Source organism: Podarcis vaucheri (assembly GCF_965113315.1).
Source record: "Podarcis vaucheri genome assembly, chromosome: 5".
In the NCBI taxonomy this organism is placed as follows: domain Eukaryota; kingdom Metazoa; phylum Chordata; class Lepidosauria; order Squamata; family Lacertidae; genus Podarcis; species Podarcis vaucheri.
In genome coordinates, this window is record NC_138763.1 from 41,789,771 (window position 1) to 41,811,551 (window position 21,781).

The 21,781-nt window shown below is 43.0% G+C and overlaps 2 protein-coding genes across 3 annotated transcripts in view; one reads left to right on the forward strand and one right to left on the reverse strand.

Annotated features, from left to right (window-relative positions):
• The window catches only part of NGEF (neuronal guanine nucleotide exchange factor), a 67,874-nt gene extending 64,055 nt beyond the window's left edge, over window positions 1–3,819 (reverse strand). Inside the window, exon 1 of one of the 2 annotated variants that reach the window (XM_082221781.1) lies at window positions 3,636–3,819. The gene's annotated coding sequence lies outside the window, so the exon portion shown is untranslated. The remainder of the gene's footprint in view (window positions 1–3,635) is intronic. The other variant, XM_082221782.1, reaches the window with a different exon arrangement.
• An 8,699-nt stretch (window positions 3,820–12,518) lies between these two features.
• Window positions 12,519–21,781, forward strand: part of INPP5D (inositol polyphosphate-5-phosphatase D) — a 61,771-nt gene continuing 52,508 nt past the window's right edge. Inside the window, exons 1-2 of the mRNA XM_082221712.1 lie at window positions 12,519–12,536; window positions 16,071–16,206. Of these exons, the coding sequence (XP_082077838.1) occupies window positions 16,073–16,206 (134 nt within the window). The 5' untranslated portion in view covers window positions 12,519–12,536; window positions 16,071–16,072. The remainder of the gene's footprint in view (window positions 12,537–16,070; window positions 16,207–21,781) is intronic.

The following is a 21,781-nucleotide window of genomic DNA, read 5'->3' on the forward strand; positions in this document are numbered from 1 at the left end:
CTGTAACCTGAAGCGTATGTGACCCGAGGTACAATTGTAATTTAATCTAGGCCCCTGAATCCCTAGATCCAGCAGGGATTAAATTGCTGGATTACCCAGGCCAGCCTGATAATGGCTGCTAAGTACTGGTCATTAACTTAACAAAAGCAAGGTGATGAGCTATTAAGAATGATGTGAAGAGGAACTCTGTCCCTGACAGAGGGAGGGTCACTCCCTCAGCTCTGAGATACCGGTAGTTAGCAGAGACAAAGCAAAGTTTATGATTGCAGTTGACTGGAAGAAAAGGTGGTACTGCAGTCTGTAAAACGCACAAGCCGGAGGGCGGGGGGGGGCAGAGGGTTACGGTGTATTTCTTTTTGAATTCAAGGCTGCTGTAGCAATGGGAGAAACAGGACCCTCTTGAGTGTTAATGTTGTGAGCATCTCCATCGCAGGCTCAGGTTGTATATATGTGAAAATAAACCATTTACCATAAAGATGCCACAATCTCCACTTTGCCTCAGAGGAAGGTGGCAAAACTGAGTCATGTCAGAGGGTGGAGCAGCAGACATCAAGTCAAGAGGCAAGAAGAGAAGGTCTGCAAGCCCTCCTCTGGTGCTGAACTTTTGAGGGTGAACTGCTATTGGGGGGTGCACTGTGCCTGAGAGTGCCCCAACCTCTCTCCCCAGATCCTGGCGCCAAACGCCGACTGCGACAGACACGATATCTGGTCCTGGAATTGTGCTACAGGAACTGTTTTGGGACTGGGGTGTGAGTTTAGAGTTTCTAACCCACAACCTAAGGGAAGGCCAAAGAGAAATAGACAGGTTCTGGAGAAACTGAAGTGGAGCCCAGAAGTAGCTGTGTAATTTGCTTGAACTTTGTGAAGATTCCACAACAAGGAATTCTGTGTAGCTGTTTGATTTACTTGGACTGAGAACTCAATGAAAACACGGAAGCCCCAGGACAAAGAGCTATGCAGGCAGCTGCCTGGTGGAGGAGAAGCAGAGGTTTGGGTCTGATTTCTGAGACTGTTTACTTTTGCTGCAGGGATTCTTCCTGCAAGGCTTAGCAATGGATTTTGAAACACTGTGCTTTATGGTTTTTGTCGGTTTAAAGGTTTTTTTAGAATTGCTGTTGGTGTGTTTGAAAGCTGCTTTTGAAATGCAGATCTGCCTGGAGAAGAAGGTAGAAGGAAGGCTGATTAATTCTTGATGAACTGGAAATTGCTAGAAAGGGAAAGACTGTTGCTGGGCTGTGTTGAGTTAAAAAGTGTCATTGTGTTGTGATCTGCTTTGATGATTTGTTCTGAATGCCTTTACTAACTTATTTCTTATGTGCATCTGGAACAGGTGTGTCTTTCTTGGAATCTTGCACCACTTTACGGAAATCGCGCACTACTCATACAGATTGGGGTTGTGTGTAACAAAACAATCAACAGAGAGCCAGACTAAAATAGAAATATAAGCAGCAAAAGCTTGCTGAAAAAGAAAAAAATTCCAAGCAATTACGGAACACCAGCTTGAATGCGGGCTGCCCCACACTGATCTTCCATAGCAGAGAGTTCTAACTACTGGTTCCAATTAATGGAAAAGTCCCTCCCTGTTGTAGCTACCACTGATTCTCCCTGGAAGGCAGTAGCACACACAAAACAGCCCCCTCAGATGATCTTTTAAGGCAGGCTGACCCATGCCAGAGGAAGCAGTTAATGCAGGCATTGGCAAACTCGGCTCTCCAGATGTTTTGGGACTACAACTCCCATCATCCCTGACCACTGGTCCTGTTAGCTAGGGATGATGGGAATTGTAGTCCCAAAACATCTGGAGAGCCGAGTTTGCCTATGCCTGAGTTAATGTGACAAGACTTTAGACTACATCGTGTTATGATCTGTGTCATCTCTCTGATATTGCATTTCATCTGTCGCAATGAAACCTTGCTGCAAATAGCACATTGCTTAGGAAAGGGGTCAGGCGGAAGACAGTGGGGTGAGAGGAGGACAGGGGAAGGTGAGAGAAAAATAGATGAGTGAGAAGGGGATGGAAGGGGGGACTGTACACACCATACATGGCTTCCCTCAATGAATTCTGGGAACTGCAGTTTATTCCTCATCTCCCAGCACCCTTAACAAATGACAGTCATGTGGGGGAAGTCATGTGCTTTAAATGTATGGTGTATACACAGCCAGAGAGAGATGTGCCAGAGAGAAGGAAATGGGTGATAAAATGGCACCTGGCAGGTGGGCAGGGAGAAGGAAGCAGCAGCATAGTAGTGGGCCTTTTATTTCATTATTTGGATTAAAAAACAAAACAAAACACTTCATCCCAACAGAATAAAATGCATATACAAAATATAATAAGGTATGAGAAATTAAAATGCTTCCAGGATGGTTTAACTCTGTCCAGACAAGCCACTTAAAAGCATTTGTGAGGAAATAATTTGGGCTTAAAATTTAGGCAAGATCCCAAAGGAAGGGCACCCTTTTTATGTGGCCCTGATCAATCGATCTTGATTTATGAGTGGTCCAGTTAAGAGGATGCTGGCAACTGATCTTGTCCAAGCAGGTGCAGTTTTAAAATTCCAATCTGAGTAATAATGACCTTTAAAAAAATTTAAATTGCTTTGCTTTCAGACAAATGCTTTTCAAAGGCGTGACTTTCTTCATGCCTGGCTTTGGGTTATTTAACAATGTTAATGGGCGTGGACTGAAAAATCCCTATTATTCATAGAGCTGTCAGAACACTATGTTCTCAAAATATCTTTGTCATTGTCTGTTCTGTCAGTTAACATGTTATTGTTAACATGCATGGCCTTCTGTACCTATAAAATTGACTTTAATAGGAAGGGTAGGTGCTAACATTTGGGGAAAATCTGAAGGTATGCCTATTTCCTCCCATATATCAAAAATTAATCTGGATTCAAATGACTGCTTTGGCCTCAGGTTCAAAACCATGTTCTCAAAATTCTGTTTTTATACTAAATCAGCCTCCTGCTTTTAGATATTGAAAATACTGCCCATTTGATTAAAAAAAAACACAAAACCATTTTTGATTTATTTTAACCCAAGTAATCCTTGAATATTTTTTAAAAAGATGGAACGTCTCATTTTTGCATTTGCATTAAGTATTATACAGGATCCTAGGCAATTGAAGATCAATTGCTGGGCTAACAATACTGTAGCTCCCTAATGGGAAAGATAATTTCCGTAACAAAAAGGACAATTGTTTCTTTTGAAAAAGAGATGTGCTGAAAAGCACCCAAGAACAGTCACTGCTTGTCATCCTGTTGTCTCTTCAAAATTACATTAATGTGGCGGATTGTTTCTTGGAATGTTTCTTTAGGAATGTTTGTCCCTCCTTCGTATGAACTGGTGAGCTGTGTTATCCAGGCCAGTTTGTGAATCTTCTACTTACTTGTCATGGTGACCCAGTTACTATAATTTTGCCAGTGATGTGCCCCCTCCGCTTATCTGACATTCCCACAGCTTGAATAACTCCCAGTGGCTTTCTGTGCCCGATCAGATGCAGTGGCCCCATTTACCTCGCCAAATGTTCTGCCAGGGTTTCCAGATTTATATCCTTTTGTCCATCTTCTGCCCCATGATTCTTTTCCCCCACAGAACAAATAATTATTTACCTTTCTTCCATTTGTTCTACTCACCTATTGTCGTACGATTGGTTTACTCTCTTAGCCTGGCAGTTTTACCAACAGGGTAACCAGTCAGCACAGTCACAAATTCTGCCCCGTCTTTACAGTGATTTAGGGAGCTTACAGTGAAGTTCTGAGGCCTGGACTGGGAAAATCCTTGCTTGAAACAGCCGCGACCTTCAGCCCCGGCACCTTCTGTCACCAACCTGCTGTGTTAGAATGCAAGGCTTTACCAAGATAATGTTTACTTAGTTTCCAGAGTCACAGCAAACATTATTTAAAGCAACAGATCTCTTTTATTCAGGCACGTTAATGCAAACACAATGCCAGTTGTCATTTGTGCTGCTTGAAGGTATAGCCACAAGGCTTAGTCAAGCCAAACACCCATAGTAAAAATATCTGGGTGAGGACCTGAAACCTTTGTGCAGACATGAGACAGCTGCCAAATGACTGAGTCAAACAGTAAAGAGCTTTATGGTGTGGCAAAGTGTTGGCTAAAAGCCACTTAATGTTATGCCATGTGACAGTTATGCAATTAGATTGTTTAAATGGTCAGGCCTTCCTTTAAATTTAGGATTTTTGCTTTTTTTATTAAACAAAATCATTTTATGAATAGGGGCATGAAGTTGAGTAAGCATCATTGCAACTGAGCTAAAGTCGAGGTTTATTCAGTGCTTCGCTCTTTTGCATGCTTCCAAATGGAGGTTTTAATATCACAACTGAGTCATTCAGATGCAACTAGCAGGTTGTTGACAACACATTGTTTTCGCTTTGTGGATTTTCCACAGCAATCGTAAACCCAGATTAAACTGAAGTGGGGGGTATCGGCATTTTGCATGGGTGAGTGGTACTGATCCCACACAAAAAGCACCCATCTGGAGCCACCCACCTGTGCCTCTTGAGCCCTACTATACATTTGAAGCAGTAGCATGGCACTTTAAATGCCTATAGCTTCCCCCAAAGTATCCTGGGAACTGTAGTGCTGAGAATTGTTAGGAAACAATCCCCTCACAAAGTTACATTTCCCAGAATTCCATGGGAAGAGGGATGGATTGTTAAACAGCTCTGGCAACTGTAGCTCTGTGTGGGACAGTTGTGCTACAACAGTCTGGAAAACATGGCCATCACAATAATACAACCAGAGTAAATATATGTAAGGGTTATCTCTTAGATCCAGAAATCTGTAGCATTGACAGGTTCCAATAAAAATCCAAATATGTCAATGCAACTTGAGGGATATGGTGCATTATAGATCTAAACAGTATTATAGATCTAAATAGCTTTATGTCTCTAAATAGGTTACTATTCTATTTCCAGACGCTTATCAATACTTTACATCCATACCCCTGCCCACTTCTTCCTTTTGGGAGCTACCAATACCTTTTTCATAAGAGGTGACACTAACAAACGGAACACAGTATTCCAAATGAGTGCTTCATTGTTCAATGTGCTGTCATTATATTACGTTCCAGATTATTTCTGAATCCCTTTATTAGTGCACCCACGCATCTTATTTGCATTTTTATAAGTGGGGGAAAAAATCATTGGAACTACCATAATGTAAGAGCAACAGAGGAACAAATTGACGTTGAAGGGCTTGATTCTGCCCTCACTCACTTGGCTTCCATGCCGCTGCAACTCCAAATGACTCATTCCTGATTTATGCCAATGAAGCAAGTGGGGAGTCAGGCCCACAGCAGAAAGCCCAAGCTGCTTTTCAGCAGCTTAAGTAACAGTTTAGGGCTAATTACAGCATTCAGCATTGCTCTTTTGCAGGAAAGGTAACTTGTTGACGGGGGATGATTTATGCTGTCGGTGGTCTTCCAAAGGAAATTGTTGAATCTCTGTAAACTCTAGCTGCTCGTTTCCTTTTGTGTACAAGGCAAGGGGATTCAGACTCATTTCATCTCTTTAATGGAGTAGCTGATGAATGTGGATGGATGAGCCTTTCAGAAGGCAAGCAACTCCGTTGCTGGAGTGCTACTCAGGTGTATGTGCAGGAATCCTCATATGTCTAGTTGGCACCTATTGATGAAGGGCAAGTAATAAACTGAACAGTAGTAGTAGTAGTAGCAACAACAACAACAACAACAATAAAAATCATTGTTATTTTCAGTGTGCATTTGCCTGTGAATGTCAAGGACACTGCGAAATCCCTTTGCATCTCTGCCAGCATTCTCTGGGTCTCTCACTACATGACTGGTGACACAGCAACAGACCCCCCATTCCTCCCCCGATTTTTCTGGCACATGCAGAGAACATCTGAAGATGTTCGTTTTGCACTGTGCATCGTCAACATTCAGAGGGGAACCAGAATCTCTCTTGTTGCTTCCAAATGTTTTCAAATTCTGGAGCGAGATGAAGGATGGACCAAGATGCTTCCCCAAGTCTTCTTGTGTGTTCTGGATGACTCAAAGTAGGAAAGGGATCAATGGTGACCATAAATAATGGTTGACTAACACAGAGAGCCAAAATGTGTGGAACTCTGCATCCTCAATTTTAAAATGGTAGAATTTGGAACTGTGTTGAATTGAATTTGGAACTGCATTTGGAACATATAGTGTGGGAAGAGATTCAGAAGGAGGGGTCAAAACTAGAGAGGGAATGGTTAACAAATCCTCTCCAGTTGTGACCGCCTGCTATCAGCCCCCCCCCCCCCGCAGTTTCAGCTTGAATTTTTACTGGCTACAATAGAAGTTTTTTTCCCCAAGCCTGATTTTTGCAGGCAGGCAGAGGAGAGAGCAGGAAGCATCATCCTGTAGATTGTAGCTGGGGAAGAAAAGCTAACTTTTGCTTCCCCAACTTTACTGTCCAGGAAGAGCACACATCCCCCTATTCCCCAGGCTTGGGGGGGGGATTCTGACCATTTTTTTCAAGCCTAAATGCTCACGGGGGTGGAGGAAAGAGCGGGGTGCATAGCTGTCAAGTTACAGATTTGGAAATAAGGGACCAGCAGCCTCGAAAATAAGGGATCAGCAGGGAAAATAAGGGATTTTGCTTAACTTATACAGAAATCTGGCACTGATGGAGCCATACTGCTTTTGCTGCGACTGACTGTGTTTTGCAGATGATCCTAAGGGTCTACAACTCCAACCAAAGAAGAGTGGCAGACAAAACTGATGAACGACGTCGAGATGGCAAAGTTTACAGGCAGAATTAGAAACCAGGAAGAGGACCTCTTTAATAAAGAATGGGGAAAGTTTATAATTTATTTGAAAAGCTATTGTAAAGAGTTACATACATTGGTAGGACTGACAGAAAACCTGTAGTAAAAATTTGAACTATGGATGGACAAATGATTTATAAAAATAGAGTTATGAAAGGGATGCAGAGGGGGAAATCACTACATTAAGATGCTGCACTGGTTGGAGGGTATGCTAAGCAGCATGTCGGGGCTGCTGTTGTCCTGGTGCGAGGAGTTCCATCGGCCCTTCCCCGCCTGAGAGAGGGGGGGAGGGAGAGAGACTCTCGCCCACACTGCCCATGAGCCCGGCATGATGGCCCAGAAATGGAAGCAAGAAGAACTACCTACGATTGAAGAGTGGAGAATGAACCTAATGGAATACGCAGAACTCGATAAATTAACAGGAAGGATCCGGAACCGGTGAGACCAGAAATTTACTGAAGACTGGACTAAATTTACAGACTATATGAAAAGTATATGTAATGATCAGACAACGTTTGTAAGTTTTCAGGAAGTTCTGTGAAAAATGAATAGTAGAAATATTGTATAAAAAATAAGGTAGATTAAGCTATTATTATAGTGCAATATTAATTAGGGAATGTGAAAGAAGTGATCAAGACGGAGAATTATCAGACGAGTTGATAGAAGTCCAAAAAGATGATGTTGGTGATAAATTGTGTGTTTTCTTTGTATAATTTTATATTGGAAAATCAATAAAAATATATAAACAGAGCCTGGCATGAGGTGGTTGCGGTGCTGCAGCGGCCGCTGAAGCGCCACCCTTCTGTGTCCCTCCCCATCCCCTCCTCTTCCTCCTCCCTCAGGCTGCCTCCTCAGCCGCTGCCGCCTCTGCTGCCTCTGGCTTCCCCTGGCAGTGCGGCAGAAGTCTTGCAAGAGTGGGGCTGCCTGCCCGCCCGCCGCCACCTGTCTCCTCACAACGCACCCCTGAGGGGGAAAAGGGAGAGATGGAGATGCAGCAGCTCGTGCGTGCTCTCTCTCTCTCGCTGCGGAGGACCCCGAGCTGCTGCTTCCCTCCTGAGCCGGGTGAGCATGAAACCCAGGAAATTTAAGGGACATCATGAATAAGGGACAGCAGCGGGACACGGCGCTGGGATAAGGGACTGTCCCGCCAAATAAGGGACACTTGACAGCTATGGTGGGGTGTGTGTGTGCATGCATACACACATGGTTGGGCTGCATGTGTGGTTGTGGTGTGTAAGGGATACCCCCAACGATTTCTCATGTTTGCAAAATTGCTCATGGCAACCCCTGTTATATCAACACAGAAGCACTGTAAGGTAGGGTAAGCTGAAAGAGTGTGGCTGAACCAAAGTCACTGTGACTTAGTGAGAATCTGAACTATGATCACCCTGGCCAAAGTCCAAAACTTTAATACACCCCACTAGACTCTTTTGAAGCTCATATTCATATTTGAATGCCAAATTGGATCCTCAGGCCACAATCCAATTAGAGTTCCAGGGAACATGTTATGTGCAAACTCCATTAAAACAAATGGGAAGGCTATTTAGTAGCTCTGTTCATTTTAGACAGTGCAGCTAATTAACAGAAATTCCTGCTATATTGGTACTCCAGTCTATATATTAATGGCTCCTCTTTTTTACAATCAGTTCAATCTTTCCAAGCTCCAGGGTCTCTTACTTGGGTCCCTGAGGTCTACAGGAGACATTGAAACTTCCAAATTAACATTCCAAAATTCAGAACAGAAAAAAATTCTGTAAAACCATCAAAGATTACTTCGAAGAGTGAGTAAATACCCTACAACTCCCATCACTGCTGACCACTGGCCCTGTTGGCTGAGGATGGTGGGAACTGTAGTTCAGTAACATCTGGTGCCCGAAGATTGGGAAAGGCTGCCTTAGACTAAGCAAACATTCCAGTTCATATGAAAAGAACAGAAGAACAAAGGAAATTATCCCAATTGGAAATGCTAGCCATTAACAGAACCACTTCACTTGTTTTATTCAAGCTATCCATTACAGATGCACATTAGTGCTCTAATTGCTCCCAATACGTTTTAAAATGCCTTCCTCTTTTTAGAATTAGTTAATCCCAATGGAACATCTCTTTGGGCATAAAAAGAGAGAGGAGGAATCTTTTACATGTAACTATGGATTTTGCTCAGCTAAGCTTCTCATAGAAGCAGCATCAATGCTTTGTTCAAAAGACCTAGGTTTATAAATAAGCCATTTTTTTCCTGCTTGAGAAAAAATGAAGGATCTAGTGACCAACCTAGATATTTACAGAGTCCTGTGTGCATCATCCCCTTGTAATATCTGACTTTGAGCACCAACATATGCATATGTTGACCAGGAGTCCTTAAGTCTTCTTTTTGCTCTGCAGCTGGGGAGTGTAGCAGCCAACAGCAACCAAACAAAGGATGTGGTGCAAAGGCAACAACCTTATAGAACAGTTTTCCTGAACCTGGAGCTCTCCAAACATTTTGGACTCCAACTCCCATCAGCCACAGTCATCACGGCCAATGGAAAGGAACAACCACAGACTAGAGAAAGCTATTCTAGAGGACCCTGATGTGCTTCCTTCCTCCAGTCTGATCATCAGCCTCTCCTTGTTGGCACAGAATTGCATAGCCAGGTTCAGCAATGCTTTTTATAAGATTTACATGTTTGCCATGTTCACATATAAAGGGGTGTGTATAGTTAAAGCTTTGGTTTTTCCAGTAGTGATGTATGGAAGTGAGAGCTGGACCATAAAGAAGGCTGATCGCTGAAGAATTGATGCTTTTGAGTTATGGTGCTGGAGGAGACTCTTGAGAGTCCCATGGACTGCAAGAAGATCCAACCTATCCATTCTTAAGGAAATCAGCCCTGAGTGCTCACTGGAAGGACAGATCGTGAAGCTGAGGCTCCAATACTTTGGCCACCTCATGAGAAGAGAAGACTCCCTGGAAAAGACCCTGATGTTGGGAAAGATGGAGGGCACAAGGAGAAGGGGATGACAGAGGACAAGATGGTTGGACAGTATTCTCGAAGCTACCAGCATGAGTTTGACTAAACTGTGGGAGGCAGTGGAAGACAGAAGTGCCTGGTGTGCTCTGGTCCATGGGGTCACGAAGAGTCAGACACGACTAAACGACTAAACAACAACAACAAATTGTTTTTTCTTTTTAAAATGAAATGGAGGATGCAGGTGATGGAAAATAAGTTCGCTCCATTTCCTGCCTTTCCCCACTGGATATTGAGCACCTCATGCCAGTGTTTTATCATCCTCTCTGGCTCTCGGTCCAGTGTGGATTCCAATTCAAGATATTGGATGTGGCTTTTAAGACCTTTCATGGCTTGGGGTTAGGTATGAAACAACAGATGAACTGAAAAGCGTAGCCATCCTTCAAATTTTACCCTTCTCTGGGCTTCCTGTTCTGCCTGCACCAGGCATGGAGGTCTCCCTCAACATTGCAGGGAGAAACAGACAGAGATAAACAAAGAACGATGGGGAAACTCATTTTTTGAATTCCTCTGGGTGGGAGAGGAATGGGCTCTCACCTGCGGATTGTCCGGAGGTCTGGCACCCGCTTCCCTATGGAATGCGAGGGCAGGCAAAGGCACTGAGTGCATGCAGCACTCCAACTGCAATGACCCCACCACCACCACCCCTTCCTGGAAGCAGAGGATATCCTGCTAATTGTGTTTTAATTGGAGTAAAGTACAGGCGCATGCTAGAGGCAATGAGAAGACAAACTGCGGGACATCTCGGCTACAAGGATTTAAAGGTTGGAAATGAGATAAGGTTTCATTCGGTGCCAAAGACAGTGGGGAAAGGGGATCCTACTGTTGTTTTTTCAAAGTGTTCCTTCTACATTTCTGATTTGGCAACCCTCCCCAGAATGGTTTAAAATAACACATGCTTAAGTAGAAGTTCAGGAGAAGGGAATGTATTTGCTTTTCTGCAACATGAAGAAGCATGATTGCTGCACAGGGAGCCATTTCATGCCACACATAAGACTAATTGTTCCATGTGGGATAAGTCTGAGTGTACATCAATCAACATCACTTACTGGGTTTCTCAGTGTTTGACAGTTTATTCCCCCGTTGTTCCTTATTACATTCATATATTTTGAAAGGCAATGTTTGAGCCCTACATTCTCTGCCAGGAGAACTGTTATAAAAGAGCTGCTAGATCTACCCCCCCCCCATTCTATTTATTTATTTATTTCACATATTTTACTGGCCTTACAACCAATGGTTCCCAGGGCATTCTCAATAAAAAAAGCAGACTGCTATAAAATCCTAACAAATCAAAGCAGAAACAAAAAGCAAAAATGAATAACAATTTAACACTCAACAGATTATGCCAGCAGCTTGATGTTGCAATTCTATACTCACTTGCCTGGGATTAGATCCCACTAAATTCAGTGGAGCTTACTTCTGATTAGACACAGACAGGTACAGCATTGCAAAAAATACAAAAGTCAAAATTCCATTTCTGCCCAAGATTGCCAGGTGGCCAGAAAAAGAACAGTTGGCTGTGTTCACAGCATACATTTAAAGCACATTTAAAGCACCTCAACAGAATCCTGAAAACTGTAGTTTGCTAAGGGTGCTAAAGACTGCAGCTCTCTGGGGCAAACTACAGTTCCCAGGGTTCAGGGTGTGTGTGTGCTTTAATTGTATGGGACATATGCAGCTTAGCCAGCTCCTCTGCCTGTAACAAAGGTTTAATGTGCAGACATTATAATTTGTTAATTGATGATCTAACTGCTGCTACCTCTATCCTATATCCCCCTCCGCATTGCTTAGCTGTCAGAAGACTTATCTACTATTGCAACATATGAAAAAAAAAGCTACCTTCAGCAGGTGGAAAGAAGAGAATAAACACTTAGATACTGGGGGTCTGTACCTGGAATTGTTTGCATGAAGTTCCCATCCCAGCAGACTCTGATGGAGCCTTTCCCCACCCCCTTCCCCCTTTTAGTTTTGATTATATTCACTTTAACTGTAATAATAATAGTAATAATTAATACCTTTTTTTAAAAAGTCCTTATACCCCCACAAAGGACAGCTACAGGACCAAGCCTAACAGTTGGCAACACCATTTCTACCAAAGAACCAAAGCAAAATCTAAGCACAGAATGAGCAAGGCTGTTGGATGCATTACATCCATTACATTATTATACCACCCCTGGAGTAATGGTTTAATCTCACAGCAGTCTGCCCCCACCCCACCCTTCTCCCCAAGGAAGCCATTTATAATCTGGGCTAGGTGATAAATACATTATATAACACATGATACTTTGCTGGATGGATGACAGTTCGCCATATATGGGCAAAGGTCTGAACGCCCTCTTGTGGCCAGATGGTTATTGTCATGCCTGTGTTGATGTCCCACTGTGTAGAAATTTGCAAAGCCTGTTTTCAACGTTTAAAAGGTGTTCCGTACCAGAATAGTTATTCAGCGTCAGAACGCTTCTGTAAATATTTTGTTAAAATAAAATACCAAAAATATTCTAAAATCTTCCTTTAAAAGTATCTGCTTTATATGTGTGTGTGTGTTTGTGCATACACATGCACACATCACTTACATATGCGCATAGGCATATCTTGTCTATTAAATCTTGTGACAGCCACAGCAAGATGCTCTACGCATTTTCTCTGAGTAATTGGACATTATGCTCTTGTCAACAGACAATGGAGACTTCAGACTGAATTGCAGAAAAGAGACTATCCCAAGGTTTTGAGCTTCCCCGCCTCTAGGTATAGCCTAATTCCCTCAATCAGAATGAAATATTACAGGTGCTATGATGAACTAAATCTGATGTTCTGCTTTATGCTTGTTTTGGATCACTGTCTCAGGGCTGTTTGGATCAGCTGTACAGTGCTGTTTCCTATAAAAACAGTGAGCAATCTATAGCGACTGTGGCGTTTCACACATACACAAACATACAGGCACACACACACACACACACTTTGCAACCTCCATTCTGGTAGCAGCAATTAAACAGAAGGGTGAATTCCCTGTGGAAAATATTTTTATGGGGTTCTTAAGTGACTGAAAGGAGAGTCAATGACAGATCAGGCTTGGATAGGTTGCTGTACTATCTCAGAGATAATACTAAATATACTTTGCCAAAATTCTCCCCAGCATTTTTAAAGCTAGTTTTATTCTATGCTGTGGAACCACTGTTTGAAACACATGTCTAAATAATGCACAGAGTCTTTGCTATCTGCCGGGAAACTTCAGATTTTACATGAATTCTACTGATCTGCCTATGTCCATACCCACAATGGCACCTTTGCTTGAAAATCAAAGCACACTATGGAACCTCTTTGTCAAAGCTCTCACCCATGTCTGGTCTTGCCTGGCAGCCTCATACATTCATTGAACAGGAGAAGGGATAAGATGGGGCCTCTTGAGTTTCCCTGGGGAATTGCTGGGAGAGGATGAGTCTTCAGCCTTTCAACAACCCTGGGGTGTTTCTACCAAGAATAACTGTGGAACCTCTCAAATCAAGAGTGGCTTTATAAACACCTGCCAGTTCTTGCAGACAAGTCACCAGGGCTTCATGGTTCAGAGAACTGAAAGCAAGAGACTAGTCTAAAAGAGAGAGTGCAACTGTATGCATGTCTTGCTTGTGGGCTTCCTATAAGCATCTTGTAGGCCACTGCGAGAACAGAAGGTTGGACTGCACAGGCCTTAGTCTGATCTAGCAGGGCAGGTGGGCATCATCAACCAAACCCACAAGCCATGTTTGGGCCCAGATCTAAAATGCGAACAGTAACCTGGTGAGCTCTAATTCCAACACAACCTCCCCCCAAAAGGAAAGTTGGAGAGAAGACATGAAATGGCTGCTGAATTTATATAATGATATGGCTTTTTGAACAAGACAGTGGATACATGGATCCACTATCCATTTGAGGCTGCCTGGCACTTACTCTTAGAAATGCATTGTTTACCCCAACCAGTAGGAGGGACATTCTGGAACTGGTTCATAAGTGGCTGTTCAGATAGCCCTCTAAGTGCACCAGCTGAAACTAATTGGTTAAAAACAAGGCAAAGCTGACACCTCAAATTCTAATACTGTAATTAAGCAGCTCCCAGGCAAGCCATATACAAGCAATTTTGCCCAAAAAGTGGGTGGTAGGTTCATCACAGAAGGCAGATGTTGGATCATTTGCTAATGCTGTATACTAATTAATGTTCGTATATGCCAGCCATGTTGCGCTATACATAAAAATTAGCTGGCTAGAAATATAAGGAGCTTACACAAAGGGACCACAAGAAGTTAAAGGCCTCTTACCAATCCTCCAAATTTTCAAGCAGGCATGGTTGGGAGCAGGGGTGAAAGAGAGTCCATACATTGCTAACAGGGCCATTGAACGGTAGGGACCTATGTTTTCACAAGGTTATAGTTTGATCTTGACAATAGCGTCTTCTCAACACACCCTCAGTCACTGGACAGGGAACAAATTCAATTCACATTTAAAGGCAAACCTGCAGAATCTCCTCTTTTCAAAACAATATGTGATCCAAAATACAGTTGTCCTTCAAAAATTCACACTTCTCTGAATTTTGCAGGGAATTCTCCTGCTGTGTACAAAATGCATATACTAGGGTAAATTGTGTATAAAAATATATTCATGGAAATAACATCATATTAGGAGAAATTGCATGCAAAATATTAGCTGCTGAATTTTCATGAGAACTTTTTTTAAAAAGCCACAAATGATATGGAAATGTGGAGAATGTAACAAGACGGTGAAAAATAAAAAGCTGGGAACAACCAATATGGTCAGATTCACCCTTCCCTATCATTGGAGCACACATTCACAACTTAATGAGTGTTCTGTCACATACCTGTATGTCAGTCCATTTATTATATGGAATAATTCACAATTCTCACAAAAGCCAGAAGGTCCTGAGATTTCCCTCTAATATCAGCCTTGACCAACATGCTGAAATCCTCCAACATGTCCGGGACAAGGGCAAGAATCATTTGCACAATTTCCCCACTACCAGCAACAGCTTGTATTTGTGGAGGATTAAACTATTTCTCCCCTCTCAACAATTAGCTGCGGCAAAGTCTAAGACCCTCCTGATATTCAGTACAGTGGTGTACAGTGGTACCTCGGGTTACATACACTTCAGGTTACATACGCTTCAGGTTACAGACTCCGCTAACTCAGAAATAGTACCTCGGGTTAAGGACTTTGCTTCAGGATGAGAACAGAAATCGTGCGGTGGCAGCGGGAGGCCCCATTAGCTAAAGTGGTGCTTCAGGTTAAGAACAGTTTCAGGTTAATAACGGACCTCCGGAAAGAATTAAGTACGTAACCAGAGGTACCACTGTACTGAGGGAACATAGTAAGCTGCCTTAGGTCAGGCCATAGGTCCATCTAGTCAGTATTGTCTGTACCAGAGGCACCAGCCTACACGGGCAATTGGGGGTGGGGGGCAACATCACATGTGTGATGTTGTGATGTCCCAATGTCACGCGCATGGCATCAGGATGTCAGGAGGAGATGGTGGCTCCTCCTCCTCTAGGCACTGCCAGCAGCAGGAGGCTGCTTCAGACATTCCCCTCTGTCACAGGAGGAGGAGGAGAAGGAGCCGGCCACCATGGTCAACTCCACACTTTGCCTCCATACGAAGGTGGGAGGCAAAACGGTTTGGCCCCCTGGAGCTGGCACCCCTGCTTTATACTGACTGGCCATGGCACTCCAGAGTTCCAGGCCGAAGTTTCTTCCAGGCCTACTTGGAAATGCCAGGAATTGAAACTGGGCCTTTCTTCAGGCAAAGCAGATAAAAGACAATTGTGTTTTAAGTCAGAGGTGTCCGAGGACAGAGAGACATGCAAAATGGGGCAGGGGGTGGGCTGGAGGGAAAGGGGGAAGAATGCTATGTTGACTAGGGTCAGATTCATTTTTGGACAAATGAGGCTGCAATGCAAACTGTACCCAATAAAATTGGGCAAAGCTGGTGGCTAGAATGGGCTTCCGTCTGATGTGGGCTGTACCATGGCACAGAGGGAGGGGCCAGGGAAGTGTGCGTGGCATCTCTCTCTCTCTCTCTCTTGATTTCTATGAGGAAGTTCAGCTCTGTTTCCTTTCCCTCTCTCTGCACAATTTGAAACAGGAAGCTGAGTGAGCAGCTGCTTCTGCTTCTGAGCACTACACACAGACAGCTCTGGGATCTCCACACGAGTTGCCGGTTGGGTGGTTATCGTTATTTTTAAATTAACATTTGTTTTCATTTCGTTTCGGGACGGGCTCCTTCCCTCGCGAGTCAAGGCATGGATCAGTGCTGGTACCACGGAACCATCACCCGCTCAAGAGCTGAGGACCTGCTCTCTAAAGTAGGCAAGGATGGAAGCTTCCTTGTGCGGGCCAGTGAGTCCATCCCCTCAGCATACGCCCTGTGCTTGCTGTAAGTATGGCTTGTGCCTCCACTGTACTCTCCTTCTGCAGCAAGGCGTGCATGGAGCTAAAAGTACGGTCTGATCTCTCTGCATGTGACAGGTGATGCCTGTGCTCAACTGGAGGCAGCAAAAGAACTTGGGTGCATGGCTGACATGGCAGAATAAGCTACATGAGAAGAGTTGCTACACATGAGCAGATTTAAAGAGAGACAGTGGCAAAAGTGCAATTTCTTAAACAATTATGTAGGTAGGAGTAAGGTTTCATCTTGTTGCACCTATGGTTTGCCTTGCTTTGTTTTTTAAAATGGTTTCCATTAATTCACTGAGGCTGCAGTCCTTTACGGTAAGCGCCATTGAACTCAATGAAATTTACTTCTGAGTAGGCGTGCACAGGATTGGACTGATAATTTGGAGTCCACCAGTTCATTCTCTCCCACTTTGTCTCTCTAGTTGATATAACGATAACAGGTGTGTTGTTGTTGTTTTGCATAAGGGGTACTACAAACATGCTGGCTTTCTGAATAACTCCTCAGACATATTTAGAGGATGTACGTAGTCTTGGAGGCTACTGCAGTGCAGAGGCACAGCATGAGGGGTGCTGTGGGTGCTGCAGCCCCGGCCGTAATTTTGAGAGGGGCGCCTTGGCTGTGGCACTTGTGCCCGGCGCAGGTCTGCCCCCAGGTCAGGCCTGACCGGATAGCGCACAGCAGGATGAGATTGGGCAACAGTCTCCTACCCTGAACTGTGGCAGTGTGGGCATACGCTCCACTGCTGCTGCAGTGCACAACTGGGAAGATATGAAGGGAACATCTGTTTACCTCATGATCATCCATAAAAACATAAGAGCAGCCTCCTGGCTCAGGCCTATGGCCCATTTAGACCAGCATCCTGTTCTTACAGTGACCAGCCAGATGCCTGCGAGAAGCCCGCAAGTAGGATCTGAGTGCAATCCATTTATTTGTCCCATCAACACCATGCATTTAAAGCACTCTTGTGCCGCTTTAAACAGCTGTGGCTTCCCCCAAAGAAGACTGGAAACTATCGTTTGTTAAGGGTGCTGAGAGTTGTTAGGAAACTCCTCACAGTGCTACAATTCTCACCACCCTTAGCAAACTACAGTTCCCTGGATTCTTGAGGGGGGAGGGAGCCAAGTCTATCAAAGAGACATGAGAATGCATTAAATGAATGTTTTGGATACTGACCCTACTGTGGGACTGGGAGATCAGCTATATGGACTGTGCAACTGTCTGTTGCTGTCAGGGATGCAAAGTAGTTGAGACCAGCAAAGGCTGAAGCATGGAGATGAATCACAGGCACTTCCAATTAGAGTTGCAGAGACAGACACTTCCCAAGCCAAGTTTGTGTTTGTAGAGGTAAAACATGGCTTAACATGAATGGGACATTTGGCAAAATTCAGGAAGTTTGAATTAAGAATTTCTTGGACCTTAGAAACTGGGAGGTAGCGCCTCAGAAGTTTGGAGAGAAATCTCCAATCATAAAGAAATATGAATATTATTTGATGGTATAGACTGACGGCTCATCAGCTGCTCCGTGAAGGGCCTGTTTGCAGTCACCTAGATGACCCACCTTTGATCTCTCCTATTCTTTTCATATCCTTAATTCAGAAGCTACTCACAGCAAAGAACATGCATCAATTTCTCTTGGTCAGTTTCTGAGCTGGAATTTAGCTGGACTGGAAGCCGTTTAGAAGTGAGTCTACACTGTTGCTTTGGGAATCTTGAGATCAGTCAGTAGATTTGTTCCCTGCTGCAGATGCCTATTGGCTTCCACTATGCTCTGCTACGTAAAACAAATATTAGAAAAATGCCACAAGCTTTCTTTCATCCGTATGAAGCACAACACTGTAGCATTGGGGAAGTGGAGAAAACACTATCTTAAATGTCAGCATAACCACATCTCCTCAGAGCTGCCACTTACAGATTGCCAAAGAAGAGGAAATGCATTACAAGAAAAAGAAGAAAAAGGATGAATGAGGACACAGATTTGCATAAAATGTGCACATGCTAATTTGTGTGCATAAATGCAAATTTAGAAATAATTGTTATGATAAAACTACAAATATATCTTACCACGGTGGGGGGGAAATGGTGATGAGGTGTTTAGTCTACTGTCCAAGTGAGGAACTTCAAGGTCCCTGCTCTCCTTCCTTATGGCTATTTAACTTTAAATTGCACTTGGACTGGGCTCTCTTTCATGGAGTGGAATGTCGTCTGCAAAGTGCCCCCCCCCCATGCCTTCTAAAACCCACCTGCACAAATGTAGAAGCCTAAAAGTATTCCTTTTTTTAAAAAAAAAGGAAAACTGGGCTTCTCAGGAAACCATACTTGTGTTTTGCAGTACAGACATAGCCATGCATTGAAACAAAAATTTCCAGTCAAGATTTGAAAAAAGAAGGCCGAAATTAGCAGCCGAAAACCATTTATAGACTCCAGAACATAAGCATATGATCTACAAATTGCTTGACGCATCAACACTTCTTGGCATGCTAACATTTAAATGTGGAGACCCTGCTTTAGGTATCTATGTTTAAAAAACTTGATCCAATGAGCAGTATATTAGTGAGGTCCTGAAATGTTAGAGGGCATATTGGGGGTTGTAAGTAATTCATTTTTTAAAAAATCCTGTAAACTAAAAGACTTAGAATCATAGAGTTGGAAGAGACCACAAGGGCCATCGAGTCCAACCCCCTGCCAAGCAGGAAACACCATCAGAGCACTCCTGACATATGGTTGTCAAGCCTCTGCTTAAAGACCTCCAAAGTAGGAGACTCCACCACACTCCTTGGCAGCAAATTCCACTGTCGAACAGCTCTTACTGTCAGGAAGCTCTTCCTAATGTTTAGGTGGAATCTTCTTTCTTGTAGTTTGGATCCATTGCTCCGTGTCCGCTTCTCTGGAGCAGCAGAAAACAACCTTTCTCCCTCCTCTATGTGACATCCTTTTATATATTTGAATATGGCTATCATATCACCCCTTAACCTCCTCTTCTCCAGGCTAAACATGCCCAGCTCCCTTAGCCGTTCCTCATAAGGCATCGTTTCCAGGCCTTTGACCATTTGACCACTTATCCTATGCATGTTTCTTCAGAAGCAAGTCCCACCAAGTTCAATGGGGCTTACTTTCTAAAAGCAATTTTTGGCATTCAGGGGGTACCCCCATCAGCTATATTATGGAAGGAGTACTTCTGGTAAATATAAGAATATGATTATGTCTTTTTTAATATTATAGATTTAAGATATTTCATATTTCATATTATGTGAGGTAGATTAGATGGAGAAATAGTAACTGCCCAAATGATATCCAGTGAGTATCATGGCTGAGTGATGATTTGAAGCTGGATCTCCTACAGTCTAGTCCAGGACTCCAGCCATTTGGAGGGCACCAGGCTGAGGAAGGCCGGAAGAAGCTTTCAAGGAATCATTTTAACAAAGTGTTTCAATTGGATTGTGCAACCAATACTGCTTACTTGTTAGTCAGGTGGTCAAGTTATATGACTTTTATCTAGATATCTAGATTTCTAAATTCTGATGTGTGTGTCAGTTGCTTAAATTCAGTTGCTTAAATTCAAGATGTGGGTGGGAGATACCTTTGTTTGGTGATCTTTATTTAACGGCGAATGTCAAGAGTGCTTCCTGATAGCTTCACCATGAACTGCAAAATTATTTTATTCATCTGTCTAGATTAGCACTAAGGAAAGCGTATACATTGCTATGTTTCAGTTATACCCTCTACTTTTTGATACGGGACATCATAATACAGTGGTGCCTCGCAAGACGAAATTAATCCATTCCGTGAGTCTCTTTGTCTTGTGGTTTTTTTGTCTTGCGAAGCACGGCTATTAGCGGCTCAGCAGCTATTAGCGGCTTAGTGGCTATTAACGGCTTAGCGGCTTAGCTGCTTTAAGAAAAAGGAAACAAACTCGCAAGAACTCGCAAGACGTTTCATCTTGCGAAGCAAGCCCATAGAGAAATTCGTCTTGCGGAATGACTCAAAAAACAGAAAACTCTTTCGTCTTGCGAGGCTGTATCTCATATAACTTAAGATGCCGTGTTTGTGCCGTGTTTGTGGTGAGGAAGCAGGAGAAAGGCTTCTTCTGCCTGCTGTTGAAGGAGCACATCAACTGATCAAAATCAGAGGAATTAGCATTTTAGTTAGAATGACAACAAAGAAGTCACAGAAATGTGTCTATGTTTGTCTTGGCTGCTGTACAACCATAACAGCAATTTCATGTGGTCCCCCATGTGGAATTGGATATACCGTATTTTTTGCACCATAACACTCACTTTTTTCCTCCTAAAAAGTAAGGGGAAATGTCTGTGCGTGTTATGGAGGGAATGCCTACGGGTGGCATGCCTACGGATTTTCCTCCTCTAAAAACTACGTGCGTGTTATGGTCAGGTGCGTGTTATAGAGCGAAAAATACGGTATATGATCTTTTAGGTTACATCTATGATTGCGGCCAATGCTAGCCCTAACTCAGGGCAGACATGTCTAAATCAGGTTCGTGAATTTAAATGGGTCTACTTTGTTCAGGACTTACTTGGAGGCAAGGCATGATTTTTTTATTATTATATTATTTTATGTGTTATTTTCATTAACATACTTCTTGCCTCAACACACACATTTGTATATGCATTATTTGGTTAAACAACTGCATCCTTAAATTTGGAGAAATGGATGTTTCAAAGGTAGCTGTGTTTCACTTTGCATATTGTTACAGAAACTGCGAATTAGGTAGGCAACTTTTATCATGATAGCAAATGAGTGACACAAATATATTCGGAACTGAACAGACTGTCTGGACATTCAGTGTTTAACAGCTTGTGACGTAAATCATGCTTCAATGCAGCAGTTCTTGTAAAAGTTCACAAGCAAAGCGTAAGCTAAAAATGTGGTTTCGTAACATACGTCAAAATAGCTTATTAATAAGAATTCAAGCAGGGATGAGACAGCTTGCTAACTAAACCCTTTCAATGGACTAGTTTGTCTAGCTAAAGTGTTCAAAGCTTAACAAAGAGAGAATAAAGGTCCTATAGTGCTTACCATGAAGGAAGAAGTAGTAATTTTCCTAGCATGATCTGAGATGGAAATAAAAATTTGAATAAAGACAGATGAGGCAGATAGCTGCACTAGTATGTTCTCTGAGCTCTTCCTGTCTTTAACAGAACTGCCTGTAGCTAAATAAAAGAAGGTTGTTGTTCTTGTTGTTTTTAAAAAAAGTATTTATAAATGCCCTTAAGATTCATTAGCCCTTTGACTACACTGCTGTCAGGAAAGAACAGAGCATGGGAGAGGGCCACATCTGAAAGTGAATAGACATTCTAGGGCAAGGGAGGGTTTACATTTAAAACAGAACCACAGTAACTGCAAAAATATATTTAATTGTCATGTGTGAAAATACCTTCAGAAAACTGTCTGCATCAAAGCCCACAGTCAAAAGTGAGGATCCCTCAGATATTCTAATCATGCTGGTTCAATCGTTCCAGCCCAAGCAAAGCATCCAATTAATTGTCCTTTTTGGAGGTGAGACTCCCATTACTATAGAAGTCTGGAAATTAAGCCT